The 27,349-nt window shown below is 54.1% G+C and overlaps 11 protein-coding genes across 11 annotated transcripts; 2 read left to right on the forward strand and 9 right to left on the reverse strand.

Annotated features, from left to right (window-relative positions):
* Positions 1–1,089: 1,089 nt before the first annotated feature.
* Positions 1,090–1,906, reverse strand: BU25DRAFT_457903 (uncharacterized protein; the record flags this gene model as incomplete). Its single annotated transcript, XM_033710152.1, has 2 exons — positions 1,090–1,198; positions 1,248–1,906. 2 exons carry the CDS (start codon positions 1,904–1,906, stop codon positions 1,090–1,092), a joined length of 768 nt encoding a protein of 255 aa, XP_033562222.1.
* A 163-nt stretch (positions 1,907–2,069) lies between these two features.
* Positions 2,070–2,695, reverse strand: BU25DRAFT_467344 (uncharacterized protein; the record flags this gene model as incomplete). The annotated part of the gene is made up of 1 exon (XM_033710711.1): positions 2,070–2,695. A coding segment is annotated over one exon (450 nt), but the record flags the coding sequence as incomplete, so codon positions are not given.
* Positions 2,696–3,990: 1,295 nt separating this feature from the next.
* Positions 3,991–4,807, forward strand: BU25DRAFT_38644 (uncharacterized protein). Its single transcript, XM_033704399.1, has one exon. It carries the CDS (start codon positions 4,224–4,226, stop codon positions 4,683–4,685), a length of 462 nt encoding a protein of 153 aa, XP_033562224.1. The 5' UTR covers positions 3,991–4,223; the 3' UTR covers positions 4,686–4,807.
* Positions 4,808–5,736: 929 nt separating this feature from the next.
* Positions 5,737–8,040, reverse strand: BU25DRAFT_391462 (phenylalanyl-tRNA synthetase). Its single transcript, XM_033704614.1, has 5 exons — positions 7,537–8,040; positions 7,331–7,487; positions 7,162–7,271; positions 6,074–7,109; positions 5,737–5,991 (listed from the first exon to the last, which is right to left on the reverse strand). Exons 1-5 carry the CDS (start codon positions 7,849–7,851, stop codon positions 5,828–5,830), a joined length of 1,782 nt encoding a protein of 593 aa, XP_033562225.1. The 5' UTR covers positions 7,852–8,040; the 3' UTR covers positions 5,737–5,827.
* A 516-nt stretch (positions 8,041–8,556) lies between these two features.
* BU25DRAFT_430886 (Pkinase-domain-containing protein) lies at positions 8,557–10,141 on the reverse strand (the record flags this gene model as incomplete). Its single annotated transcript, XM_033708630.1, has 3 exons — positions 8,557–8,686; positions 8,735–9,396; positions 9,446–10,141. 3 exons carry the CDS (start codon positions 10,139–10,141, stop codon positions 8,557–8,559), a joined length of 1,488 nt encoding a protein of 495 aa, XP_033562226.1.
* A 1,752-nt stretch (positions 10,142–11,893) lies between these two features.
* Positions 11,894–12,817, forward strand: BU25DRAFT_38668 (uncharacterized protein). The gene has a single exon (XM_033704404.1). It carries the CDS (start codon positions 12,264–12,266, stop codon positions 12,726–12,728), a length of 465 nt encoding a protein of 154 aa, XP_033562227.1. The 5' UTR covers positions 11,894–12,263; the 3' UTR covers positions 12,729–12,817.
* Positions 12,818–13,294: 477 nt separating this feature from the next.
* BU25DRAFT_439540 (uncharacterized protein) lies at positions 13,295–15,747 on the reverse strand. The gene is made up of 2 exons (XM_033709108.1): positions 14,960–15,747; positions 13,295–14,907 (listed from the first exon to the last, which is right to left on the reverse strand). The coding sequence occupies exons 1-2, from the start codon at positions 15,495–15,497 to the stop codon at positions 13,538–13,540; spliced, it is 1,908 nt and encodes a 635-aa protein (XP_033562228.1). The 5' UTR covers positions 15,498–15,747; the 3' UTR covers positions 13,295–13,537.
* A 627-nt stretch (positions 15,748–16,374) lies between these two features.
* Positions 16,375–17,267, reverse strand: BU25DRAFT_457907 (uncharacterized protein; the record flags this gene model as incomplete). The annotated part of the gene is made up of 2 exons (XM_033710153.1): positions 16,375–17,030; positions 17,132–17,267. The coding sequence occupies 2 exons, from the start codon at positions 17,265–17,267 to the stop codon at positions 16,375–16,377; spliced, it is 792 nt and encodes a 263-aa protein (XP_033562229.1).
* An 858-nt stretch (positions 17,268–18,125) lies between these two features.
* On the reverse strand, positions 18,126–20,421 carry BU25DRAFT_339924 (uncharacterized protein; the record flags this gene model as incomplete). The annotated part of the gene is made up of 5 exons (XM_033702790.1): positions 18,126–18,412; positions 18,465–19,336; positions 19,463–19,655; positions 19,722–20,328; positions 20,392–20,421. 5 exons carry the CDS (start codon positions 20,419–20,421, stop codon positions 18,126–18,128), a joined length of 1,989 nt encoding a protein of 662 aa, XP_033562230.1.
* A 547-nt stretch (positions 20,422–20,968) lies between these two features.
* BU25DRAFT_38751 (uncharacterized protein) lies at positions 20,969–21,771 on the reverse strand. Its single transcript, XM_033704438.1, has 2 exons — positions 21,470–21,771; positions 20,969–21,418 (listed from the first exon to the last, which is right to left on the reverse strand). The coding sequence occupies exons 1-2, from the start codon at positions 21,533–21,535 to the stop codon at positions 20,990–20,992; spliced, it is 495 nt and encodes a 164-aa protein (XP_033562231.1). The 5' UTR covers positions 21,536–21,771; the 3' UTR covers positions 20,969–20,989.
* Positions 21,772–22,131: 360 nt separating this feature from the next.
* On the reverse strand, positions 22,132–24,006 carry BU25DRAFT_457910 (transcription factor PacC; the record flags this gene model as incomplete). Its single annotated transcript, XM_033710154.1, has 3 exons — positions 22,132–23,414; positions 23,468–23,765; positions 23,821–24,006. The coding sequence occupies 3 exons, from the start codon at positions 24,004–24,006 to the stop codon at positions 22,132–22,134; spliced, it is 1,767 nt and encodes a 588-aa protein (XP_033562232.1).
* Between the last annotated feature and the right edge of the window lie 3,343 nt (positions 24,007–27,349).

The following is a 27,349-nucleotide window of genomic DNA, read 5'->3' on the forward strand; positions in this document are numbered from 1 at the left end:
ACACTGCTGACACGTGAGATTCGTTGTGTTAACCGTATCCGCCACGCTGGGCCATGCGAGGGGCGGGAATTATACAACGGCTTTGTTGTTGCGCCTCAGGCTCCCTCACGCAGTTGCTGCGACTGACAAGACGTCATTGTTTCAAGACCGAACGCTTTTTGCCCAGGTGCTGACCATGTGTTACTGAGACAATACACAAAGCTTGCTTCGACGTTCGCACAACATTTGCGATATCATTCGCGCCAGAACCTTACATCATGCTGTTGAGAGGGCTTGCAGATATAATTTGTTGTACAGGCGGCTACCAGCGTTCGCAATACACTTCATCAGACCATCTATGAGGGCTTCGTCATTACGCACTACAGGCTATTAGCAAAGGATACCTACTGGTATTAGATGTAGCGATGCAGTTGAGATATAGTTGTGGGACCCCAGACCAGCCCTGTTGGATAGCCATGGGTGGACGCGTGTCGGTCGCACACCTCATTTCCTTGCGACGGCTGCGTACCGACACGCAAGGCATGCACGGATAGCGGCGATCGGTCAATCTAAGGTTGTTCCAACGTCGTTGATATCGCGGGGTGAACGTAAGGGCGTTGTAGGTGTGAGGTTAGAAGCATGTGGTGTTGGGCTGAGCAGAAATGTCGTGACCGGCGCAGGTTTGAGAGGAAGGAGCGACTTGCAGAACAGCGGTCAACAACACGTCTCGGCAAGCACTCTCATCTTTGGCAAATCATTCGAGCCGATATTCGCGAACATTCTCGTGAACAGAGTGCAGGTTCGTCTCAAGCTTGATGTGATGGCGCCTCGAGCAACTGTTCGTAGGATCTGATATTTCAGCAGAACGATCGTGACAACTGCAGCTGGAAGAAGATCAAGATCCAGTGCAAAGGCGTGGGCAACGAAAACACAACATTCGATCATCACAAGCAAAGGCAAAAGCGTAGTTTTCAGTTCTCAATTCTCAGCCAACACCGTCCCACTAATTACAACTACCCTTTCCGGAAACCAAGGATATCTACCAGAAGAATATATGCATCATGTAAAGTCATAGCCTACCCGCGGGCAAGCTCAATTGAAAGATGACATTTACAAGAAGAAAGCGGCGAAAGCACCAACACCGGCAACGAAGCCAGCAGCGTTGAGAGCAGACGCAGCGCCAGTGAACTGAGCAGGGGAGCTGGGCTTGGTGTAGCCACTAGGACTTGTTAGCAGACAGTTTACGTGATCATCGTGGAGAAACTTACCCAGTCGAGGTGGGGTAGCCAGTGCCGGCAGGGACGGAAGGCTTGGAGCCAGTGCCGGAGGCGATGGGGTAGGGGGCAGAGCCGGAGGGCTTGCCGCTGGGGTATGGGGCCGGGCCAGAGGGGTAGGCACCGGAAGCGGAGGGCTTGGGGACCGAAGCGGAACCAGTGGGGTAGGGGACTGTGACAGTGATGGTTGTTGAGCTGATGCACGAGGCAGTCGACGAGGGCTTGGAAGGCTTACCAGAGGACGCAGGGTACTCGGGGGCCTTGGAAGAGGCGACTGGGTACTCGGGAGCCTTGGAAGAAGCAACTGGGTACTCGGAAGCCTTGGAAGAAGCAACTGGGTACTCGGGAGCCTTGGAAGAAGCAACTGGGTACTCAGAGGCCTTGGAAGAGGCGACCGGGTACTCAGGGGCCTTGGAGGAGACAGAGACGACCGGGTACGCAGGAGCGGAGGAGCTCACTGGGTAAGCAGGGTACTCCTCAGACGCGGCGGGAGTGCTGACCGGGTAGGCGGGGTACTCGGCAGCGGGAGTGGAAGAGGGAGCAGGAGTGTACTCAGGGTAGGCGGCAGCAGAGCTCTCCTGAGCACCGTATCCGTACTGGGGGACGGCGGCAGCGGTAGCGGCGAGCGCGAAAGCAGCAATGGTGTAACGCATTTTGGCTGTTTAGGGTATAGAACTTGGGAAAGTTGAGGTGGTTGAGGGTGGTTGGCGGTTGGGTATTATTAATGATAGTATTAGTTGGTAAGTGAATGGACGACCGAAGTCAAGTTGGACTTGAAGCTGAAGATTGGCTGTGAAGTGGAGAAAAAAGACACTGCGAGCATGCTGAGGTTTATGTATGCTGGGAGATTACGAGCGTGGTAGCGCGGGCCGGCCAGTGAAAGGGGCGCCAGCGCTGGCAGCAGGGGTAGTGTCCGTCTAGGCGCTGCGAGTGGCCAGACGGGTGTTAGGGCTAATGCAGGAACCAAGCGATCCTGCCGACCGCTGGGCCATTCAGAGGCCGTGCGTGCCTGATGCTAAGCTCGGATCGGAAGGTTGATTGTGAATGGGCTGCTTTGGTTTCTCGTGTTGCAGAAATGAATGGCCGTCCGAGGTGCGGCGCTGCATGCTGAGTCGAGGCTCTGTGGTGATGGACATGGGCGCATCAGCTGCGAGTAAGCACGGCGGGTATTGCTTGATTTGCGTATCGCGGGCGCCAGCAAAAGGAGGAACTTGTCGTACAGCAAGGCTGGGCGGTAGAGCCAGCTGGGGCGCATTTGCTCGCATTGCCCGAAACGGACCAGAGCGGAATGTGTGCTCAGGGGCCGCCTTATCTTGCTGGCCCGTTGAACCGCAGGGCCTCCACGGACAGAACAAGACATGGGGGCTCTCTGAAGATCTTTCACCTGATAGAGCAGAACAGAGGGTCTCTGCGTGTGTCGGTGTCGCAGAATCTGCGGGCTGATCAGCACTCATTGCCCGTTTCGAAACTTTTCAGCCGCACTCGAGGGAATGAAACATACCACCACAACAACATCATTGCTTGTTGTCCTCGGTCGCACGCGCGATCAACGTCACTACTATCGCGTGCTGAATTGTCGATTGCTTGTGCGCAAAAGTGCTAAATTGATTATGCTAGGCGCTCTGGCCCCCGGCTCGATAAACATGAGAGAGTTAGTGCTGCGGTGAATTGTGGAGATGAAGCATGGACAGATCTATCTTCGGCAAGCGTTGTCATGTGATTCCGTTAGTGCTTTCTTGTTCTCCACGCCCATCGGTCGACCTTCATTTCGGCATCAGCCTTTCGCTGTCCTTGCCTGAGTTTGGTCCCACACAATTTACTGTTACAATGCCGTCATCGGGTTTTTTACTCCTCTCATCGCGGACCCCCATTCGTGTTTCAGCTGTTGTGGATGACCCATACAGCGTGGCAACGGCCATGCACGCTCCAGGTGGACAACACACGCTGACCGCCTCGCATCTTTAGGGGGTGCAATTTGCACGTGCCGAAATCCTGCATTCATCCGGGCGTCACCGCGGAACGCAATGCAATGTCAATACTGTCCATAACTCTCCTCCAATCGTACCAGATGCCGCCCGCGTCGATCTGTGTTGCACCTTGCCAACGGTTCACGGAATTAGGCTGAGAATAGAACGCCTTAAAAGCTTGGTGCAGAAGCGAAATGGGATTGCCCAAAGCATTGATATTGGTATCCACTCGTCGCGCGACAACGACTCATCACGGTGGTGTCCGCCTCGATTTCCAATTAACCACGAGTCGAGACCAATACAGGAGGGACAACAAACAGTGATAGTCACTTCCATCCCACCTTGGTCTTGCTTGCTGCCCTTCTCTTGTTGTCTCACTCGCACTGTATCTTTCCAAGTCCTGTCTCTCGTCTTTTCGTCTGTCTTACGGTGGCCATAACCAAGCCCGACATTCTGTTCCTCTACATTGCCCTGCGCCTGGCTCCAGATGCCCCTCATGGATCGCTTTCTGTATACATGACCTACCGAGGATAACATCGATATCGTTCGAACAGCTGCTTAGGACTCCCTTGCCGCGAAGTGGTGTCCCAACTTCACTTGCGTTCCACTACTTCTCTTCAGTCTTCTCGCATTTCTACAACGCTGTCCTTTGCGTCTGAACACCTGCATTCGATGTCACTTTTTCAGGGGCCTGGCCTGCGAATACCTTCGGATACTCCACGCTCGAACTGTACTATGGACATCTTCCACTTCCACTTCCACTTCCTGGGATCCTCCTGTTCGGCTCTGTACCATGACTTACACATAGCATCGCCGCATACCACATGAGCCAATGTTCGCTTTGCCACTTACCTCGCTGTGCTCATATGACACTTCATCACTATTTCCGGATCCTCCGACCACTTACTTTTCCAATAAATCATGTCAATCCAGATGATAACGTTCTCCCCTCCGAATCCTTCTCGGCAACTTCCCATAGCACAATCCCTACCCTTCTCATGCGATGAGCAGCCCGACTATTCACACCGAACGCAGATCCCTCCTGGTGTCCTTTATCAATACCAACCCACTCCAAGCACACCGGCGCACCACCCATACCCATAACATACAAAGCTCGCCACCACCTGCTTCTCGCTCGCAGCACATCAGTATAAACGTTCCCAACCTGCAAGTGACAGACAAAGATCATCCTACAGCGCCCGGCCGGTACGAATATCTGTGGACGCTCCATCCTCGAATCGCTCAAGGGCCCTTTTCCTCACACACTTCCCGGACTGTCAAATTCTTGAGACCTGGTCGCTCAACCCCTCGGACTGCTCACACAGTAGCTCACTACCGCATCAACCCATACGTCCTTGGTCCTTGTTCAGTCGACCCTGTCCCTCTTTGCATTGGTGATCTACATGCAAATAACGCATTGGTCGTGAGTTTGACAAAGCTCATTCCATTTCATAATCACTCGTAGCCTAGTCTCAACAGCCCGACCACAGACGACCTTTCCACCGTTTCGTAATTCCGTACCGACGCGAAGCATACTAATGCGCCACAACCACCCTACGATACGCAACGACCGCTCAGTATCTCATGTGCTCCCGCTCGACACTCCATCGACCGGACAGCGCACGGAATGTCAACATAGCGAACTCCAGATCACAGACCCACTGCGCCAGCCAGCACTCCGCCCGAATAAGCACTTTCTATCATAGCATTCACGACCACTTTCCGATACGCCTTACAAACCCTACACATCCGTCAGCACATCTCACATTACCATGGCCGCGCCTTAAACCCAAGTTTTCCAGGCCCGGCCGCCATGCTTCGCACGACACAGCCCACTCGCTGAAGACTGGCACATGCCCACTTTCTAATATCGATGATGCGTCTTTGCGATTCAGGCCACAAAACCTGCTCGTGTGGTTCATGCGTGTTCCGAATTATGACCTATACTGGATAGCACTAGAATGCGCGGTCTAGTGATGCAAAGGATTTCGACACTTTCTGAGGTGGCTAACGGGTGAAGGAGTATGTAGTAGGGCGTAATCATAGAGCTCGAGTTCAGCAGGGCGGTTGGGATTTGGGTCGTCGGTGAGATGAGATGGTATTGCGACAGATAGAGACGAGGTATTGGATATGTCTGGGAGTGCGTGGAGTAGGAAGAGTAGCTAGAACGAGTGTCTACATGAGGATGGTATTCGGAACTCAACAGATACTTTGATTGCGTTTCTTGAAGGGGATCTGTGGGGTGCAAGTTGGTGTTAAGGCGAGCGGGGTTCCATCTTTTCGATAACGAAGCAAGGCCGCGTGTAAATTCATAGCAGCGCAACAGCGTTGTGGACAATCCACGGAATCGAGAGAGGGAGTGTCGACCATCCAAGAGCCGTTTGCAAGCTTCCGCAATATCTTAGAGTCTGAGTTCCGGATTTTGTGCGTACACTTCTTCAGCACCACGCTGTGAGAACCTCACATCACACCAATGCGAATCTCTCACGCCATGTCATTTTCATGGTATTGTTCGTCTATGCATTTTGTTCTAGATGGCCGATAGGTTATGCGACTCGAGTCCTAGTCTCTTCTTCATGACAGTGCTTCATTCTGGACACAGTGCGTCTACAAAAACACCTCGAGGTTGAACTCGACCGTGCTGACGGGGTACGGCAGCTCGAACTTGTGCAGCACGCTGGGATGCAAGATACCGAAGACGCCGATGGTGTGGTTCTTGCCGGCGAGGTTGATCTTGACAGATGCCGCGTGGCCGGGGAGGAAGGTCTTGTCTGTTAGGTGTCAGCAATGCTTCTTCATCAAAGACAATCGCAAGTTCAGGATCCTCGCAGGCTCGGGACACGCAAGGCTTACCCTCAACTTCTTCAATCCAGTACCCCTCTAGCGCAGCATTCTTCAGCCCGTCTTCCCTTGTCATGAACTTCGATCGCAGCATAAGCATCAAGCGATCCAGAAGACCGTGTACTTGCTCGAATCCAGAAGTCTTGCCCATGATAGCCGCAGCAAAATGTCTTTCATTCCTGCTCTTGCGCTCCTTACTCTCATCCTTGAACCCGACGTCGCTGACCTCGAAGATCTTCATCGGCACGGAGTGGTGCTTATTCGAGTTGATCGTCTTCAACAGACCGGGCAGGAGTGATGTGCGAACGAGCTGGTACTCCGCGGTCTTGGGGTTTGCGAGCTTGATGGCTGTCTTGCCGTCGTCGACGCGGTTGAGCCACTCGAAGTTCTCCTCGTGCGAGCACAGAATGAGCGGCATGACTTCTGTCCAGCCGGCGGATGCGGATTCGAGGCGTACGATGTCGGCGAGTTTATTGATGGGGAGCGGGGCGGATACGGCGGCAGTTTTGTTCGGGTAGACGCGAGGGAGCTTGTTGAAGCCGTAGGCAATGGAGTAGTCTTCCATGATGTCGGCTTGGTGGAGAATGTCAGCTCTTGTGATGGGCACGGAGACGTCGAGGATGTTCTTGTCCGTTTTCGAGGGGGATACATCGTGGCCCATCTTGGCGAGGAGTTTCGAGATCTCTTCTGGGGAGAGGTCGAGACCTGTAACATTGTTGAGGTAGTCGACTTCGGCCTTCCATTTGCGCGGTGAGAGGTCGGGCGATTCTCTTGATTCGTTGTTGTGGGGAGAGATGATCTTGATCGCCTCTATTGACTCGGCGTATCCTGCGAACATGGCAATGAGCATGTGGTTCACGATCTCGACCTTTGTCTTGTCGGTTGCTGTAATCTCGATGAAGACGTTCTTCGTATCGAGTGTGATCTTGCTGTGGTCGCCGTTAATGATGGGCGGCAGCGACATGACGGTTCGGTTCGCGTCGTAGATAACAGGGTAGAGAGGCGAGTCCCTGATGATGTGCAGGTAGCGACCGAGGTGCTTGTCTTTCTGCAAGGACGTCAGCTACACACCCCTCCTCCATATCTTCCATGGAACCCACCTCGTAGAACTCCATAAGCTGCTTGCCGTTCATCTTCTTCGTTTGGTTGAGCGGAATGAATTCAATCTCCTCCGGCTTGAGAGCCTCGTATGTGAAGGGACCCTTGACCGCTGCCATTCATTAGTCATGTCGCAATGACCATAGTATAACTATGTCTTGTGCCACCCACTATCGAGATCGTGTGTTCCAATGGAGACCAATGTACGCTGGCGAGCCAGGTTCTGGTGCAGCTTGTCCTGCAGCGCAATGAAAGAGTCGTATCGTGCTTGTGTGAACTTGATGCCTCGCAGAATGACGCCAGAGCAGAGTTCGCGAACTTGAGCGGTCTGTCTTGGTCAGAAAATTGCTGCCCCTTCTGGGCTAGACGCAACCTACCTCTGGCTTGATATGCAGTTCCTGTAGCTGTCCATCCTTGGGCGGCGTGACTTGCCACTTGGGCAGCTTCTCCTTCTCCAGGAAGACCTTAAGGTTCAGGGCAATGCCCTCGAAGCAGAGCATGTCATAGCGATTCGCCGGAATCTCAATCTTCAGCTGCGGTGGTTGCGCTTGGTCTTCCGGCTTGGTGCTCTGACTTGTGTCCTCGTCCAATTCGATGCCAAATTCGAAACATAGCTCATCGAACTCTTCGGTAGTGTAGTCGCGACCAAGCTCTTTGAAGAGCGCCGCCTTGTCGACCGCGATGGTAGGCATTTTGAGATATTGTAGGCTTCAAATGTCGTTTCGTGGAAAGATGGTGGGGTAGTTGGCGGGGCTGTCGCGTGCGACGAGCGCGTCGTGGTGTATTACCGGCTACGAACTTGGAGCGGGATGTAGTCCAGAATCTGAAGAAGCTCCTGTGCGTCGTCAATGTGTTCGTTGACAACTGTTGTGGCGTCAAAGCTGCCAAGTAATTATTTCGATGACTCCAAGCTCGAACTTCGAAGTTGTTCCCATAGCGGGCTGCACGTCGCGGGGCTCGAGCTTCAGTCTAGTCCGAAATCGGCTGGCTGCTCATCCCACTTCACATGCAAGACAGCACTTGCAGATGGTCAGGTAAGGCTGAATAGAGGCTGAGGTGATGATCATATTGTTTCATATTGTGTGGTGGTATCCAGGGTCAAGTGGCTGTAAGCCACAATGAATGTGTAGCTCCAACGCCATCAATGCCGGTTGTCCTCCGCTCCGTGCTGCTCTGCGCAACCTGACCGTCAAGTTGCAATACATCGTTGTCCAGATCGTCGTGAGCTCATGCCGCAGTTTCATGCATTTCGATGAGGATAGATGCCAATTTTCCGCTCCAATGCGTACCACGGCAACCATGACCTCGCCAGCCCTTGGCCTATGTCCAGCACATGACCTAAGCATATATCCAAAAAGAAAAGAATATAGTTTTGTTGAAGGGTGGCGGCTGAGATCTTAGTCCTTCCAGTCCCATACCTGCTTCAGGAAGTGGGCCATGTTGACCTTCTTGGACTTCATCTCGACCATCCAAGGGTGCTCGAGCATGCGCCAAGGTGTGGCTCTACGCGGGCATTCCTTCTCGAGGCTATCCAAGGTCAGCGAGTTATCTTAGCTGGAAGACAGGTATACTTACCAGCATTCAATGAAGTACTTGAAGTTCTCCGACCACTTGATGCCAGCTTCTGGCTCATCCTTCAGCGTGGGGATGGGTTGTCGAACGATGTAGGTCAGAAGATCGATCAGACCTGCGCGGGGATTCATCTCTGTGCCGTCTGCGGGGAACGGGAAGCGATGCTGTGCGACTTCGAGAAGCGTCACACCTAAGCTCCACACGTCGCTTGTGATGGTGTAGCTCTGTCCAGTGATTCGTTCGGGCGCCATGTAGTACGATGTGCCAATGAAAGTATTGGCGTCCCCTTTTGTCCCGAACTCACCGGACACACCGAAATCGCACAGCTTGACCTGCCCGTTTCTGCAGAGCAGGATGTTGCTTGGCTTGATATCTCGATGAATAATGCGGTGAGAGTGTAGGTAAGTCAGGCCGTTCAAGACACCTTCTGCGACCTTTCCGAGGACCTTCTCGCCGGTACGACCACCCAGCTTTTTGACCTCACGGTATACTGCATCTAGAGATCCACCTTCGCAGAACTCCATGGCGATGCTGATGGTGCCAGAGCTATCGTCCACGAAGGCGCCCCAGTACCGACAGATGTGGTCACTGGCGCAATTCTTGTTGAACGACAGCTCTCGTACAATCTGCTTCTTGACGTCTGGGTCGGGATTTGTGGTGATAATCTAGTAAAGATAGTTAGCAAACGCATCGTGAGCGAGACAGCGTACTTGCCTTCAGGGCAAAGACAGTCTTTCCGCCCTTGAGCTTGCATCTGGTTACAGCGCCACCAGCACCCTCTCCAAGGCTGCCAAGCTCTTCGATCAGGCCTTTGTTGCTGGCTGCCCTCCAACCCATGTCGTCGAGGTCCTCAACATCCAAGGGGCGACCCTTTTCCAGCGACAAAGACTCGAGGTCTGGCATTGGTTGGCTGCTTGCTCCCCTCTGCATAGCGGACCCTCCCTCACTGCCGCCCTGTGATATCGCTGAAATGGGATCTGTGGCCTGACCGGGTTCTAGCGAGGTTGACGAGAATCCTGAGCCATTCTGATATGACGATGCAGACCCGTTCGCCTGCATCTCGCCAAAGCTACCAGATCTTGAGTTTGCGCTTGCATCGCTCGAGTTTGCAGAAAGTCCTGTCGAAATTTGTAGTGGAGGCAGTCCTTGTGGAGTCCGACTTGAACCCATGGGCGTTGCGAGCTGTAACCGTGGGCGACCGCCTTCTTGAGGGGTGGTATTCGAGCCCATGGGCGTTGCGAGTTGTAGGCGGGGGGGCATTGGACGACCCATACTGGGCTGCCCATCGCTTGTGCCATTCACGACGGGTCGAGCGTTCGGTGATGCGGGAATCGAGAGGCCGAGGGCGGGTTTGCGAGGTCCACGGCCACCGGGGACAGGCGCTCGAAGAAGGGGTACGGGTGACGCCATGTTGGGCTGGGGACTCGAAGTCCCGTTCGCAGAGAAGCCGGGCAGCATCTATAGTTGTCTGTCCACGAGAGCACTCTTGCGATTACAGGCACGACTTCCAACACTCTCGTTGCAGCAGGTGCTACTACAGAGGGCGTGCCTGCCGTGCGAGGGGCACAGCGGACGGCGAGTCAGCCAGGTATGCTAGGACCCCGAAGTCGTCCCAGATTCCTCAAGAACGAGGAGAGTCTGAGGAGGGTTGAGGGTTGCACGGGGGGTAGTGTGGGTTCCAGCAGAGCGGTTCGCCGCCGTCAGCCGAGGAATGCTGACCGACTCTTGCAAGGCGAAGAAGGGAAAGGTCTTAGGTGGGAGGAAGAGCTGTGGTGGAGAGTGGCTTGGAGGACTGGGCAGCGAGTGACGTTGGCGGGCCACGAGTCGTAGGCAGGTGCGGCTCGTAGGCGGCAGGCGCAACTCGGGGCGGGTAAGGCTGCGAGATGTTGGTGTAGCTGGCAGGCCTGGCTGACCAGGAAAATGCAAAGGGCGCTGCTATCCGCAGTCAAAAGCGTGGCTCGCGGGCTGTGTCAGAATGCTGGACCGTCTGAGGGGCTCACAGCAGCTGTGGAGAGGTGAGCCGGCCGGCGCGTGCTGAACGAGGCTTGCCGAGAAGGGCAAAAGGCACTCGAGCAAACAGTGGTACCAGGGCCCTGTGACAGCGACTACAGATGCTCGCGTGAGCTAACGATTGACAGGCAGGCACGAGAAAGGCAGTCAAAAGACAGCTGATAGCGAGCGTGGGGAGTAGGGACGAGGGCAGCAGGAGTGTGAACAGCTGCAGGAAAGCATGCGGCGTTGTCAAGCCCCACCAAGACGTCCAGCACGGGAAGACGCTCGTTGACTAACTTCTCTACAAGCGCTGAGATTGCCCGCCTGTGAGACGACTGGCTGAGAACCTTGTTTCAACACTTATTTGCAACGTACGCATTTCTCATTCGAGGGCCCAACGTGACGTGCTGGCTTGTCCTTGCCCACACGATGCGACTGCGCTCGGTCGCCGTATCTAGAGTCAGCCGCCGACGGCATCTTCTGACGTCGCTCAGCACTTGAGTCCATCGCCAGCACTTGAGTCCATCGCCAGCACTTGAATCCATCGCCGGCACAACAAGCCGTGGGAATCCTTCTGATGATCAAGAATCCCTAACGTGCCGAATCGATCTCAAGGTCGTCAGCTTCGTCCTCGGTCCCGCGATTTAGCGTGTGCGTTGTGTGATACACTCTAAGACCCTGACCTGTACACGCGCATCCAACCTTGAAGCTGTCTGAAAGCGTACATGCCTTGCAGCAGGCTTTCACGATGGCTGACGTTGGACACCCCCCTAGCAACTCTGCGGTCATCGCTGCGCTCATTGTCCGGGCTTCATTCGATGCTCCAAGTCCTCAGCCCCCTCCGTGATGCCAAAAGAAGCTCTCTGCAAGTTGACCCTGCATTCAGATCCAGGCATGCGCTCTCAGTTGAGCACTTGGCATGCATGCCGCACCCCATCTTTCCTTATCTTGGCGATCGTCTCCTCCTGTCTCATGAAGCGCTGACGCTCCACCGCGGATGGCTTCCCGTTCACGCCCGTCTGCGGCTGCCCCCACTACGACACAAGCGCCCGCTGGCCGCAACAGCAAATTGCGACCTCATGGTTCACTGCAAGAATCTAAACCCGGGAGGTGATCGGAGCCTCAACGCGATTGAAGGGTAAGAATTCAGCCAGGCAAACGTAGTGCAGTACCACATTTCTGAGGGAACCCTGTTCTCAACGTCACATCACCTACCAATAAGGCTGGAGGAAGTCAGCACCTCGGAACGCGGGTCAGTCTCTGGAATATCGTAGAATGCAATCTCTGTAAATTCAGAAGAGGTCAACCAGGGTTTTGAAGACTGCAGTTGTAGTATTTTCACATGGACAGAACTTTACACTGTCCTCGGCGACGCGCTTCTCGACGCGAAAACGGTGGTTATTGAGTGCAGCGAGCCGAAGCGCCTTGCTAGGCTATTCATGTTGCCGGAGGCGGATTTGGAGATATACTCGTTTATCTAGACTCCCAAGGAGCTTCGTACTCCACTTTTCAGTGAGCCCCGTCCTTCCTCAAGCGACACATGTGTCTCATGGCATGCAGACAGAGCTCTACTGTCTGTGCAGGATATTCCATAGCGGTTCTCAAAGGGCTGGCTGAGCCTAGCTCTGAAGAATTGGACGCTATCCTCAGCACCTGCGCTGATCCGGCATACAGAAGACATGGTCATGTTGAGTCTGAGATTCAGTCACAACCGGACTGTCAGGAATTGGTCGTTCATAAGCACCTGCTTACAAAGACTGTACACGATCAACGACGACATCGGCCTACATGCGCGAAAGTTAGAATCGCCAGAAGATTTGGAGTCGTAGCTGGAGATGGCCCCAGATGTCGTACGGTTCTTACTAGAGATGGGAGCAACCCCCAACTCGGTACTTTTTGGAAAGTCTCTGTTAGGGGGCTTATGGAGTCCACTCTGTTCAAGGAATGCATCTCAGCTTCTGTCACGGTTAGGGTGTTCCTGCCTGCCGTACCTCACCTGCCATGAGGGTGACTGCCCCGTCACACTAGCGTTGTTTACAGCTACTCACCTATACATACTGTTCGTAGCTTCACCCAATACAACCTCAGTTCAATCCTTCAATTCTTCCCACATGCGTACTGTCCACGCTCCCCGACAGCTTCTCATGGCCACAGTGTCAGTAAGCAGATGATCAGTGCTCTGGTCGAATCAGGTGCGGACGAACTATATCGCGATAGCTTTGGGTATGCTGCTGCTTATCGAGCTTGGGGATACGATCACTGGGATGTGTGGCGTGAGGCACTCCAGGAAAATGGCAAATGCGTCGGCGAGGTTGACCAGTCCAAGCCGCACGGATGGACGCGAAGTGACAATGAGCCTGCCAGGGAAGCGACCAGTTCTGACGCTGGCAAAGTCTCAGCTGAGTATATGTCGGAAGTCGAAGTCAGTGGTGCAACCGTCACCGAGGACGGAAATTGCGTTGCATCCGAAAGTGGTGCAAACCATGAAAGGCGCCTGGAGAGCGACACTGATGGGGAAGAGTAATGACACGAACACACCTGTTAGATAATGACCATATCGGGAAAGTTGGTCAACTTGCCGATGCATATGAAGGCCTCTCCATATAGACTCGGATGTGGTATACTTGAATTCTATGTCTACCGCGAACGCTGGATTCACTTTCCACCTATGAAAGTGGTTCATCGGACAGGTGCTTGCAATAGACCGTGTTATGCCTGGCTAAATTGGTGAGCTCTGGATCTGAACGCTCGGTAAAGATAAGACGGGATGAGAGCGAGGAAAGCACAAAAAGGAAAGAAGTGTCAATAAAGAAATCAAGACACTGGCGCAGTCCCACTCCTCGCCAACCCGCTCTTCCCCGAACTCCCACTCGCCCTACTACTCGCTCTCGTCCTCCCTCCCTCGCTCCTCACTGCAGCCAAAATATCCCTTCCAACATCTGACTTGCCCAGTTTGGCCACCAGTGCCGTGTTCTCCCTCTGCAACTCAGCAACCTGCTCCTTAAGCAGCCTATTTTCCTCTTCTGTGAGCTCCTTCTCCCTCTTATACTCGTCTCTTTCTCTCTGCGCAGTTGTGAGCTTGCTCTTATCGGCCTCCTTCTGCTGACGCGCAAGGAGTTTCCGAGTCTCCTTCTCGCGACGCTCTTCTAGCTTCCTTATTTCTTTCGCGTATTTTTCTTCCTGTTTCTTCTTCTCTTTTGCGTGTCTCTCGGCGGCTTTCTCGACCTCCTTCTGGCTCTTTTGCGACTCGTTTGCAACGGTTGCGTTGCGCTTTTCGCGGTCTGCATCGAGTCTCTCGCGTAATTGGAACTTTTTAGCTTCGATTTTATTCAATTCGCGTGCGTGGTGGCTGTCGTCGTCGACAGGGACAGATACCTCGGATGCTGTTGAGGGTGTGGGTATTGAGTTGTCGACGGGCAGACCTTGGGGCGCGGAGGTGAATTGCTCGGCTGAGGCGAAGGAGTCGACTGACGAGGCGGTGGAGGATGAACTACTGGAGCTAGTGCGCTGGAGTTGCGGCATAGGGTTTACAGCGTCTGCAACGTATGCACCGAGGCTACCGACTGCGTCCTTTAGTTGGTCCAGGTAGCCTTCTTGTGCAGGGTCTGCCTTCTCGACCGCTCGTTGTGAAGCCCTTCGGCGCATCGATGAGGGTATGTCCGCTATACTGGTCCCGACCCCTGCACCTATGCCGTTCGAGTTCTCCATCGAATACCGCGGTTGTGCATCGTGAGTCTGCTGCGGAGTATCGTTCGTAGCGTCTTGACCAACCTTCAGTGCCTCGTCTGACTCAACATCATCCCTCGCGCATGCCCAATCCAAGAACTTGACTGCGTCATTTACGATGCTGCCCGGTACATTCCTCTCTACCATGAAGCGCGGTATGCCGCCTCCAGGATCACTGCGCGTGACCATTATCCATTCCACTGGATTGGTCTCAGCGTCCCCGTTGCCCTTCAGCGGTATCTCCCGGATCATCTCGATGGACTCGTAGAAGCCGCGGACCATGCCATCGCGAGGCGGTGCCTCAGGATGTGATACAGGTATCGAGACGACCATCCAGTGTCGTGGTGTTGTCGATTCAATCTTGGAGGCTCCACTGAGGGCGCTTTCGGAGGTGATGAGCAGTGTGATGAACTCTCGTGGTGAAGTTGGACCGGGGAATTGCGCGGATAGCTGGTAGACTGCTCGTTGTCAGTACTGATCCTCATGTCCTCAATGTAGCATGCTTCTTACCTTGCAGATTGCCAATGCCGTCCACGGTCATATCTTCCAATCTCCGATCTCCACCAATGCCTCTGATGTTGCCCTCTCCAGGCCCGCCTTGCACCTCTAAGCTCTCAGGGAATTCCCTCTGCATCATGCGCTTCCACTTGGAGAACCCAAGGCCCTCATGCACACTCGACCGCGCAAACCACGCGCCATGTCTGTCGTGCCCTGCCATTTTGTACACGCTCATGCCCATCGCTGCCTCCTTGGCTGCCAGCTTCACCGGCTTCCCCCATGACTTCTGCAGCGTTTCATGGTCCTTCGCTGGCGGTGGCCGCCGGACTTCTGACTTCGTGAGATCTGCGGCATTCGTTGCGGGTTGTGAGGAGGTGCGCGTGCGCTGTGCCGACTCGTAGGCTGTGCCATTCGGTGGTGGAGGAACCGAGTTCGCGATGAGTTCAGCGTTGGAGAGAATCTTGGGCAGGAAGCTCTTCAGGTTGTCGGTTGGCACGTCGCTAAACTCCTTGGGCCTGAGGCACTCTAGCGCCTTGTGCAGCTCGGCCATGCTGAGGATCTTGGGATATACACTTTTGGTAGATTTGATGGGATTTTGAAAGGTATACAATCTCAGACTATGACGACAGTGTGTTTAGGCGCGCTCGATTGGTTGCTCTCGTTTTCTGATGTATCCGTAGTGGTGAGGCCGATAGTGTTCGGCGAGTGTGGTGACGAGCGATGAAGTCACAATAAACACAGAGAAAAGCAAATGGGTATCGATGTAGATCAACAGAAACAAAGGTGTAAGTACCAAAAAAAGGACTTAGGAAAACAAGGAGAGCTTGTCCTGAGCTACAAGGCCATCATACACACAGGGTTGCGCATGCGCGAATACGTGATCGTTTGAGACGTCATCCCTGCATCGCGGGGTACGCCTTCCTCACAACCATGATCCTGGACCCTGAATGGCCAGAACTCTGGCCGCTACGTCAGGCTAGTGCTCGATTTGGTGTTTGTTGCGAGGCTTGAAGATGGCAAAGTTCAAAAGAGGCATCTTTTGGGGTCTACAGTATCGTGTTTATGTACGACGGGACGACGTCGGGAGAGCAGTCTCGAAACACAGGTGGAGATGGACCTTGCGTTTGGCTTGTGAAAGACAAAGGTCAAGGACTGCGAGCTTTCAAGTGAGTACCAGTTGCATTTGCAAAAATATGCAGCAACGAGGCTCCGGTCAATGAAAACCCATTTCCATAATGTTGTGAGGATAAGTAGAGGCTACAACAATTGCTGTCAGGAAAATCGATACTTACGAGGAACGGACATGATTGCTTCGAGGAGAAAGCAATGTACGATCGAGTATCAATTCAACAACCGCTGGGAGACGCGTCTAGGGCACCCAAATCTAGCCCTCTATGAGAACAGAAATCCTACGCGGAGGAAACACTCTACGGCGCCGCCTCCTTCGCCCCATCAAGACTGCGCAACTGCTCAATCAGCCAATCGCTCATCTGTTGAGACTCTTCAGGCTTCTGGGGGTAGTGATGCCCCATATCCCACCGTCCAACTACACTCTTGCCCTCACCAACTTCGTAGTTGCCTTCTATTAAGCCATCGCCGGCCCACTTCCACTCATCCTGCTCGCCCTGGACGTGCAAGACCGGGGCCCCGATCTTCTCAGTGAGCAGCTTGTTCTTATCCTCTTCGGCTTTCGACGCGAACTCGGGAAGCTTCAACACACTCGGCGGCAGCAGAGGAGGTGGGTAGCTCCCACATACACTCAACGCAAAATGAAAGGATGAGAGCCATTCCTCACCCCTGCTTCCCAACTCGCGCCGAATCTGGCTCCCGCGCAGTAATCCCGCGACGATTTTGGTGCCCTGCGAAAAGCCAATCAATCCAACCACTTTTCCACCGTTCGTGTTGATGCGGTTCACAGTGTCGCGCACCAAGTGCTCGACCTCCTTACTCATCTGGTCAGTCGAAGTGCCGGACTTCATGATTTCGATAGTGACCTTCTCGGACGGGGGAAGCCAGCGCGCGAACGGGCCGCATCCGTCGAAGAAGGGGAGGATGCCCGGGCCGGGGGGGGAGGGGAAGGGCGCTATTAACTTTATCAGCTCCGTAATCAAGAACCGTATGACCTCCTTATCTTGCTATTGATCGAGGGGTATATGTTTTGGTGGTGGCAAAAGGAGGGCTTACCTTCAAGACTCTCAACATTATAATGGTCTTTCAGAATGCGGTTCAGACGCGCGAGTTGTACGGTGTGAATCGTTGCGTTGCTGCCTGAGCCGTGGAAGGCGAGGAGTGTAGGTTTGACGTCTTCTGATCCGGACATATTTGGTGGTGTTGTGCTACGCGTAAAGTAGGTCGAGTTGGATACTTCTACTGCCATGCAGCAGCCTGAAGCGCGAATGATGGGACGGTGAGGTGTGCCAACAAGCGGGGTCTCTTTTCGTCCTTGCTCTTTCTATCCGTCTCCTCGTATTTGTTTGAAGCGTTCGAAACTTTAATCCGGGTGCGTGTGTGTGATGAATGCTCCGGCGTAAATGCTTCAGATCTTGGATGTGCCCCTCCTTCCTGCTCTTTGCGTAAATCGCCGATATTCGGACCTCCTCGTCTTTGGGTCTTATTTGATCAATGTGTTTGAGGACTCAACGATCACTGAATCTCACTGCGACACTATACCACTGTAAGATGTGTAGGTTGTGGAACGTGATAGTTATCAGATTGAGCTTCGAGTACTGAGGTGTCGGCCTGACTCGGCGCTAGTCATGCATCACATCATCCATCTAGCACGAGACATCACTATTGGGTTGAGATCATTTTCTAGGGTTCATTCTTTCATCGTGTTATACACAGCAGATCGTGGGAATCGTGTCATGATATGCAAAGTCCAACGGACACCATTGCTACACACAGCCCAGTTTTGACATCAAATCGTACCCTTTTCGCCAACCATTACCACCAAACCGTTGAAGGAAATCGCACGCAAACAAGAGGAAATGTCGTTGATCATGGTCATAGATCGTTCTGATCTTTCCGAAACGCCGACATGCACCGTGATGCGAATGAGGATATGAAAAAGGAAATCGTTTCTTGGGGTGCGTTTCTGGAGTGGAGACGGTTCTGAGAGAACCAGATTATATCCAACAGTCAAGATCAGGCCTAGCAGGATGTGCTTCATGCTGCTTACTTAAGCCTTGTTGCGCTTAGGAGTAGCCAGGAAAGCAAGCCTAGACTTGCTCATGGCACTTCCGGGAGTACGGCGAGGCACTTTGCTTGCGCTCGCAGGAACCTTTGCAGGCGTTGCAGGAGTGGGAGTCGGCTTCATTTTCTTGGCGGAGCGAGGGTTCTCGAGGCGCTCGTCGTTCTCCTTATCTGACGTCTCCTGGAGAGTCTCGAGCTTGCGTTTCGTGCTCTCGATGATGGAAGGAGCATCGCTCTTGCGGACCATACGGATGGTGCCAGTCGTAGTTGGACCTAGGGATCAATGTCAGAAGAAGGTAGACAGCAAGGAATGGAAAGAATTTACCGAAGTTCACAGGCTTACCTGACTCGAAGGAGAAGCTGCGTGGGTGGTTTGCAGATTCTCCACCGAATGTGAGACGACGAGAAGGAGACGCTGTAGGAGATGCGTCGCCTTGAGGGAGCTTTGGGTACTCGACATCAAATTCGAGGCTTGGATGAACGACTGCTCCGGAAGGGACCTCACTGCCAGCTCGGAACTTCATGGGCGAGGGCGACTTGGTCAGGTCGTTGGGAGCTGCCCGAGCCAGCGTACTATTGCTGAAGTTCACGTGCTTCTTGGCGGGCGCGGTAGCTGGGATCGCGGGAAGAGCCTTGCCCCAAGCCGACTCTGGTGGCGGGGACATGTGCGTGCCTGCAGCAATCTTGGTGGGATCATCGGAAAACTTGCGGCTGGGGGTGCGGAGGATGGAGCGGACTTGTTGCAGGTTCCGCTTCGCCTGCTGCATGCTCTCTCGCGCGCCGTCGCGCAGAGAACGGCTGATGTGGGTTGGAGAGAACAGGTTCCTCGCAGAAGGAGATTGTGGGATCATGGAGGTGGACTTTGTAGCCTTGACGGTCTGTGACTGTGCACGGGCGATCGAAGACTTGGTGGGTGTCATGAGCCTGGCCGCAAGGCGGGGAAGTGCGGTCTGTGATGTGATCTTGCGTGGTGGAACAGGAAGCTTAGATGAAGATGCTTCGATGTTACTGTCCCGAGACGCTGGTCGTGTGGTAGCTGCATCGTCCACCTCGGTACGCTTGACACGCTTTGGCGCTGGATCGTTCGAGCCCTCCTGAGCAGCAACCAGACGGACGGTGGACTGTGAACGTGGCAAGCTGGAGCCAATGAGGTCGGCCTTGGACTGAGTGCGCTTTAGTGGTGTTGGCGGAACCTTGCTGGACGACTCCGCTGCGTTTGTCTTAGGCTGAGGGCGCTGCACCGCGGGCCCTTTAGTGCTAGGTTCTGCGAGGTCCATCTTCGACTGTGTACGCTTCAGCGTGGCAGCAGGCTTTGTGCTTGACTCTGCCAGATCCATCTTTGACTGTGTGCGCTTGAGCTTGTTAGTCTCCGGCCTGGGCAGGTCAGGCTTCGAGGGCGACTTCTTGAGGCGCCAAGCTGAAGGGTGATTGGCAACTGAGTCCATCTTCTTGAACTGGGCCATGTGGATGTCACTGAACCGCGCCATCTTGCCCTTGGGCTCTGCCTTCGGCCGGGCTGGTGTAACGTCTGCCTTAGAGGTGAACTCATTGGCATCGAAGATTGCACGACCTGGAGTCGCACCGATAGTAGGCTCCTTCAGAATGTTGCGTGTAGTCGGGCTGAGGTCGCCGCGCTTGGACGTCTCGGTCGTCTCGGTGGCCTTGGAGAAGGGTGACTTGAATTGGAAGCGGAAGCTGCTTGGCGATGAGCCCAATGCTCCCGCATTGCTTGTGGATGCCGGCGCAGGAGTTTTGGAGGGGGTGCCTGGACCATGACCAGCTGCCTTGGGTGGTGCAGTATGAGCTCCGAGCGATTGGAAACCGAGCCAGCGGGCTTCGTCGAGAGGCTTCGCTGTACTCGCGTGATGCAGCGCGGGGTGCATTTCAACACCAGCCGGCTTGATGGGGGTCCGGTTTGTGGGCGTGCGCACTGAGGAGGCTGCGGCCAGTAGCTTCGAGGATGTACTCTTGCTCAAAGGCGTCTGCGCTCCAGCGGTCTTCGCTGCGGGCAGCTTCGATGTAGACTTGGGCGCGTCTGCAGCGGGCTTCTGCGGGGTCCTCACAGCAGGCTCTGGAAGCTCACGCACTGAAGGAAGCTCAAGAAGCTGCAACTGCTCTTGCTCAGATTGAGCGGTCTCCCAGCTGTCATTTGATCCGGCCCGTACAGTCCTATCAGGTGTAGGCGCAGGCTGTATTCGAGGTCAGCAGATGTTTGTTTACATGAGATGAGAGCGACAAACGCGTGTACATACCTTCTGAAGCCTCGCTGATCGGCGCGCCATGGTGAACAGTAGTAACTGCAAGATACGAGTCGTGCCAGTGTAGAACTACGGCGGATTTAGGTAGTCCTGTGTGGGTCAAGGAAGGTTATATGGCGAGGACGCAAGGCGGCTAGCCGATGTAAACAGTCCGTGCACGACTGGGGCTGCACTACGCAAAACGGTGCGTCATTGGATGGGTCTCTGCAAAGTGTTGCGTGAGGCCGCTGACGGGCATCAACGGTTTCGCAGATGTTGTGATTGTAAACACAGCAGTCAAGCAGCTGTCATGTGTCGAGCTGCTCCCGCTGCTTCTCGACGTAATCTCGCAGCTGATGCCGCCTGTCGTGCGAAGCCGAATGCTCGCCAGAGAAGGCAGAGATATGAGCGCACCTTACGTTCAAGCACATGTATAAATCGTTTTTCTATTACTTCAATAGCCGCGTTACAAACCAGGTGCTCGAACGGTCACGCAGCAGATCTGCGTATGCCCAAATACCTAGCTTCAAACGCGATTGCATGTCCAGGAATGAACATGGGTATCACCTGAATTCTCAACAGTCACCCCGTGAACTCTCACATACAGCCCCTCTCACCATCCTCTCCCACCCTTCTGCGTCCCAAACACCGCCTTCCCAGGACTCTGTAACCCATCCGCGGCCTCCTCTGCATTCCTCCCTATCTCCTCCCTCCTCCTCTGCTCATCCTCCTTCTCCTTCCTCCACATCTCCTCACTCTTCCACACCATATTCCCTGCGCCGCCCCTCCCCTGTCTCGCAACCGGTAACTCCTGTCCCTCCGGCGTCCACGGCTTGCTCACGTTCGGAGTGGCGTTTGTAGGGGGTGCGGTTGACTCGCCGGGTGTTTGTTGCGAGAATGTGCCTTCCTCTTGGAGCGTCTTGGGCTGGAACCAGTTTCCTGCGCCGCCGCGGCCCATGTGTGCATAGTCTTGCGAGGCGGTGGAGGAGGTCTGGGATGGTGCGGAGGGGGTTGCGGAGGGCGGGTTAGCGGCTTCGATGTCCTGATGGTTGTCAGATACATGTTAGATGCACATGTAATTGAGATCGCGTACCTCTGCGGCTTTCTTGCTCGTTGCGGCCGCCTGCGCAATGTTACCTGCTCCGCCGCGACCGTACATGTTGCGACCGTGCTTTGTAGTCAAGAGTGATATCGCAGCATGGGTGAGCCGAGATCAAACATCAGGAACTGATTTCCGCGAGTGATGTGGTGTTTGAAGTAACTCTCGATGGTTGTGGAAAGCAGGTATAACTGCGGCTCCAGGTGGGGCTTACATCTTTATGGAATGAGCACCCGAGGGATCGGACGTGATAGCAACGTGGGGAAGGCTTGTCTAGACGTTCGGCCCACGGAGTTCGTGTCAAGAATGTGGGGTTTGGAATCATCTAAATTGGTCAAAAGACTTGGCAGAAGATAAGCACCTCCGGTCAAAGAAACGCAGAAGATTACCGAAGACATGCGAAGTAATGTTGAACAATGGGAAATCTTTCAATTCGAGCACTACTATAGCATGTCGAAGATAAACATAAATAATGAACAGGCCGTTCATGGTATATCCCTTGTAGAGACCGTTAAAGACAAGAAGCAACAAATCACACAATGCCAGTGTGACAACGAAACCCTTGCCACCCCGATATGCCAATCAGGTACCTTGTGGTAGTACACCGCAACGCCATTTGAACTCCGACAACACTTGAACCTCCCAATTGGGTTAACTTACTCCCGGCCTTCTTGCACAGCGCGAAGAACAGGGTAAAGGTTGTGCTCATCGTCGTCCTCAATGGTGCGGTGCTCCTCCTTGGCCTCATTCTCCTCCTCGTCGATGTAATCACGAGTGTCAAGACGCTCCTTGAGCCAACCCCTAAGCCTCTCAATCACGCGGATGTTCTCGACCCAACTTTGAGAGTCGTTCGGTGTTTCTGTAGGCGCATCGGACACCACACTGGGTGAGCGAAGAGCAGGGTCAACTCTAGGAGAGTGAATAGCCAGCTGGTTGACATCGTGGTGCAGGTTGTCTTGCTCAGAGTTGCGACGGGACTTTGACGAACCGTCAGAGCCGGTATCCATCTCGTCACCCTCACTTCGGTCAGGAGCAGCCTTCTGGAGCAGGTTACCAGAGAACCTCCGGCGGCCATCAGCATCAAAAGCAGGCGCAAGACCCGACGAAGGAGCCGCAGCGGACATGTCAGACATGGCGCTGACAGATGGGAGAGTGGGGTACATGCTGCCAATTGACGACCTTGAAGTAGGAGAGACACCGCTGGAAGAGTGAGTGGCACCAGGAGAGTGCTGGGAGCTGTAGGACAGGACGCTTGAAGCGGGTGTCAGGGCTGGAGTATCGTTGGGAGCAGCGGTGGCGTGAGAAGACTGGGAGTGACTGCTCGACAGGCCAGGGGGTGAGTGACTTGAGCGGTAACCGGCACCAGTGTGGACGTAGTGAGCTCCGGCCTGCTGAACACCAGCAGCTGCGGCGTGGTTGGGGTTCTCGTAGACAGTGCTCTGGAGCTGCTCCAAAAACTGGTCAATGTTTAAGAGATCGCTCTTGGTCCTCAGGTTAGGCAGAGGGAGCGAGTAGGGGTGGTGCATGGGGGGGTGCGAGGCCTGGGCAACCATGGTGCCACCGTGGCCATACTCAGACATGCCAGGAGACTGGTAACCACCCAGAACGGGGAGCTGGACACCCTGGAGACCCATCAGGCGCTGGCCAACGTCGTAGTAGGTAGAGGGGTCAATGGCACGGCGCTTGGCATCGCCGAAGAATTCGTTCAGAGCATCGTATGCTGCACGCTTACGGATTTCGTAGTCGTTAGTCAGCTGCTGTGTCTGGTTGACAGCATAGTAGACGGGGCCATAGGCGGAGTTCTGGGGTGGGCCTCCGTAGAATCCGGCAGGAGCGCCTCCAGGGTGTTGCTGGCCATAAGCTCCGTTGGGTCCAAGGGCACCATCAGGATACTGGTATCCACTCGCTGTAGCGGCAAGCGCCTGCAAGTCAGCAACGACTATGACACTGGTTAGATACAGAAAGAGAGACATTCGAGATTAGTTTACTTACGTTTACCGCTCTGACCTGGGTAGCCTCCCGCACCGTGAGGGCCGCCACGGTTAGGCTCGGGTGAGCGAAGCAAGACAGAGTCGTCGGCGTGCGTCTTGACGTGCTTCTTCAAATCCTGAGGACGCTTGAAGGCCTTGCCGCAGAAGTCGCACTTGTGCGGCTTCAATGGGACGTGAACACGAATGTGAGACGTGATGTGGTCACGCTTTACAGTCGTAGTACGGCAGTTACCCCACTGGCAGGTCAAGTTCAGGTTGTTGGTGCTCTTGCGACCAACATGGCGCTCGCAAACGTGGTCCTGGTTGATGTTTAGTAAGTGTGTAACGATCGAGTAAAGGCGTGTCTGAACTTACGTAAAGCTGTTCAGCAGAAGGCAGACGCTCGCCGCAAGATTGCCACTGACAGACGAGCTGGTCGCCGCCTGAGTTCACAACAGACGCAGGAGTAGGGGCGTTCTGTTGGGTGGGAGTGCCCAAAGGCTGCTGCTGTGGTGTTGTGGCCGCAGCCGGCACGGGTGCTTGTTGTTCTACACTGCTCATGCTTGGCAGCAGAGATGCTATTTGGCTCTGTAATGAAGACACGATGGTTGATGGCGCGAACGTATCTCGTTCAGCGCAAAAGAAGGAGTGATTTTACAGGAGTGAAACTTGGGGTGGGGAGCGAGTCCTTGGGTTACAGTAATAAGAGGAGGAGAAGGCGCCGAGCTTTGAGCATGAGGACGGGGGCCACGGCAGATTATGAGAAAGAGCGTCCGCAGCGGAATCCAAGAAAATCCTGCGCGGCGCCCAGATAGCGAATCACAGATGCTGCGCCAAGGGCGCTAATTCTTAGCCTACTTGGCTCACCATGCCCTTTGCAGCACTGCGACAGCACTCAATCTGAGTCCGGCCCTTTGGCCGCACCGCCCGCTTCCCGTTGAATGCCTATTCGATGCGTGTGATGCGCACGTTTCCAAGGTTCAGCAGCCGTCTGCGAGTGCCACAAACTTGCAGACAAAGAACTGGTCAGGGCGTGCAGCGATATTGGGATGTTATTTCGAGCGGAATTTCTTGGTCGTTCATCGTCTTGGTCACTCTCTTGGCCGGGCGGAAGTCTTGTCGCCGACACGTTGAGCGTCGCGCCTTCCAAACGACGCAGGCCGTGTCGCAATCAGCGAGGCTGTTCAATCAATTCGAGAACGATCCTCGCCCGTTCCAGAAGAGGGAGGTGGTCGTTTCTTTCAACTGAACACTGACTGCCTTCAGAGTACCCCTTTCTGCCCGGTTGCTTTCTTCTGCCCACCTCGCACTCTCCTCAGTCAAACGCACCGCCAGATGCCGCCAATGACATCCGCTGTTCCTGTTTCGCGTAGCCGACCGAGGAGGCAGTCAGCTATTTTCATGATCAGCTGATGGCTGAACAGGAGCAAGAGAGGCTGCGCAGCCCTGATGACGATAAACGCCTGCAATTCTGCCTCATTCAAATCGACCACCATCATCCACTTCGATTTGGTGGATCCATCAAAGGGAGCATGACGACCCCGAGCACAACTGCCAGCGCCGTGATCCCGCTCGTCTTGGCCACTTTCTCCGCAAAGTGCCAAGTGCCCAGACTCCTGGTTTCTTGTCGTCTCCAGCCAAGACCTGAGCGAATTTTGGTCATCCAGGCTGTGCAAATCCAGGGGAATCCGCATGGCCGGTTTCCATCTTTCCATTCGCTCGCTTTCATGAGTTACGACATGTCAATATATGGGCCAAACCAGCATTTATCTGCTTGCAACCACGAATAATTAACGGACGAAAAGAAATGCGAGCTAACTCTATTCCCAAGGTCTGTCAGGGTGCAGTGCACATTGTCGCATCTCCAGTTTGATATCATGTCAGATGTCACTCTGGTGACGCGACTTCGACTTGGTTTTTTCCCTGCTATATTGAACTTCGACGGGTCGTTCATCCTTACTGGGCAGATCGCTCACTACTCAAACAGCCGCTGAATAAAATATCGCCTACTGCAGGGCAAGTTCCAATAGCGACACCACTATCGTGTAACCGTATTATGTACGCCACACCACTCTGCACGTGGCGCATGTGCGGCTAACACCACACTTCTCCTTCTCGTGCTGCTTTGGCATCTCAGGGCACCACTCACACGAGCTGGAGGAGATAGTGGGGAGCAGTATGAAGTCATACCTTGGCACGTCCGAACTTCGAACATTGGACTCCGTCAAGCGCCCCTGGAACCACTGCATTTTCGTCAGCCATGCTTGGATATCAGAATTCGTCAAATACCACAGATCAACATTGCTATATTCTCGCAAACGGCATTGAGGGCCGGCTTGGATTACAGAATGTTCGGCTACATACTGCAGACGCACCGCCACAACCCGAATGCGAAGACGGAGGCCTTGTGTATGAGGGCTTAACCGATAAACCCCAAGAGCGCGGACGCCTTGGTGCTTGTGTTGCAATGTGTCCGATTTCTAGTCTCTTGTCCCGCATTCTCCGCATCTTCCAAGACTCGACCGGGAAGAGCAGAACTCTGCCAAGCGTCAACAACACAAGCAGCAACAAGGCGTGCGTGAACACGACCTCACCCCTCGATTGTGATGCGCGGGCACCGAACGAGTCCAACATGTTCCAAACGTAGAACCGAGATTGCGGGCGTGCACATACGACCGCTTCTCATCATTAACAATTGAGCTCATGGTAATCGTAATAATGAATGCTGCTAACATTTCCTCAAAACATCACCTCAGTTCTGTCCGCCTGACACGACATCATTGAATGCCATTTTTCGGATGTCGGCAATATCTCCTGCCGTGGAACCTGATTTTGGCATCACCAGCGATCTGAACAACAGCAACTCGCAGCTGTGAAACTTTATTTGATACCCCAGGAAACTCCACTGTGCACCAGCCTGATCCAGAACACCAAGATCAAGGACTCCGTTCGAAGTATCGTGATTCTACAAAGCCACGATGACGGTGGAAGCTTGTAACTTACTCTTTGGAAGCCATATGGCATTGTAGGTTAACGATTGCCGCGTTCGGAGGGTGTGGCTACTTCAAGCATATACGATGTGAAAGGAGAGGATGTTGGACACAGACAATGTCCATCGATGGACCATAGCATTTCGTTGTCCGAGAGCATCTGCATATGCTGCAGCGGCTCCTCTTTGTCAGGAACCACGCATCCAGTCAGACGTACGATGTTGACCTGAGCAAAATAGTCCACAATTTGGTCAGATATCATCGCTTTGAGTGCTGTTGGGTCATTCAGAAGAGTCAATTCGTCTTCGAGTAGCTCGCTGAGACTCGTGTTCATAATTTGTGTTAGTTGTACATTGGTTTCTGCACCATCCAGAGTCGCAACGAGCTCAATAATCGCGGACTCAGTGCCATGTGGTTAGGCTGAGCTGGTCGAAGACACTTTTCGTGTTGATGGGTCTGCAGTGTCGTTGGTGTTCGACAGAGTCTTGACAACACCCACTAGCAGAGTCGCACGGTCGGAAGCGCCGAGCTCTGTGGAGCCCAATTCCACTCATTTCTGGGGTTCTATTGTGCTGCGCAACCCGTTGTTGGACGCTGCATCGTGGCGCTCCTCGACTCCGCGCGTACATCCAACATCGAGCAGGCATGATCGAGGGGCTTCGTCTTAGGGAGCTACGCGATCTTCCCGTTTCAAGACCTCATCAGTCGTGGATAATAGCTCCTCGAGCAGTTGGTGCGGCTGAAGGGAGTGCTGGCGAGCGCTCTTGTGGCTGTTTGAAAGGTGTGGAAATACACCATCTTCTGGTCTGTTCACCGCAGATTGCGCAAACCGGGCTTCCTTTTCCTTGGTTTGTTGTCCTTTAGTCGGTTCCTAGTCGCTTTCTTTTACTGTGGTTAGCAGGATCGCGGCCTTT

The sequence above is a fragment of the Macroventuria anomochaeta genome, assembly GCF_010093625.1.
Source record: "Macroventuria anomochaeta strain CBS 525.71 unplaced genomic scaffold BU25scaffold_14, whole genome shotgun sequence".
Classification (NCBI taxonomy): Eukaryota; Fungi; Ascomycota; class Dothideomycetes; order Pleosporales; family Didymellaceae; genus Macroventuria; species Macroventuria anomochaeta.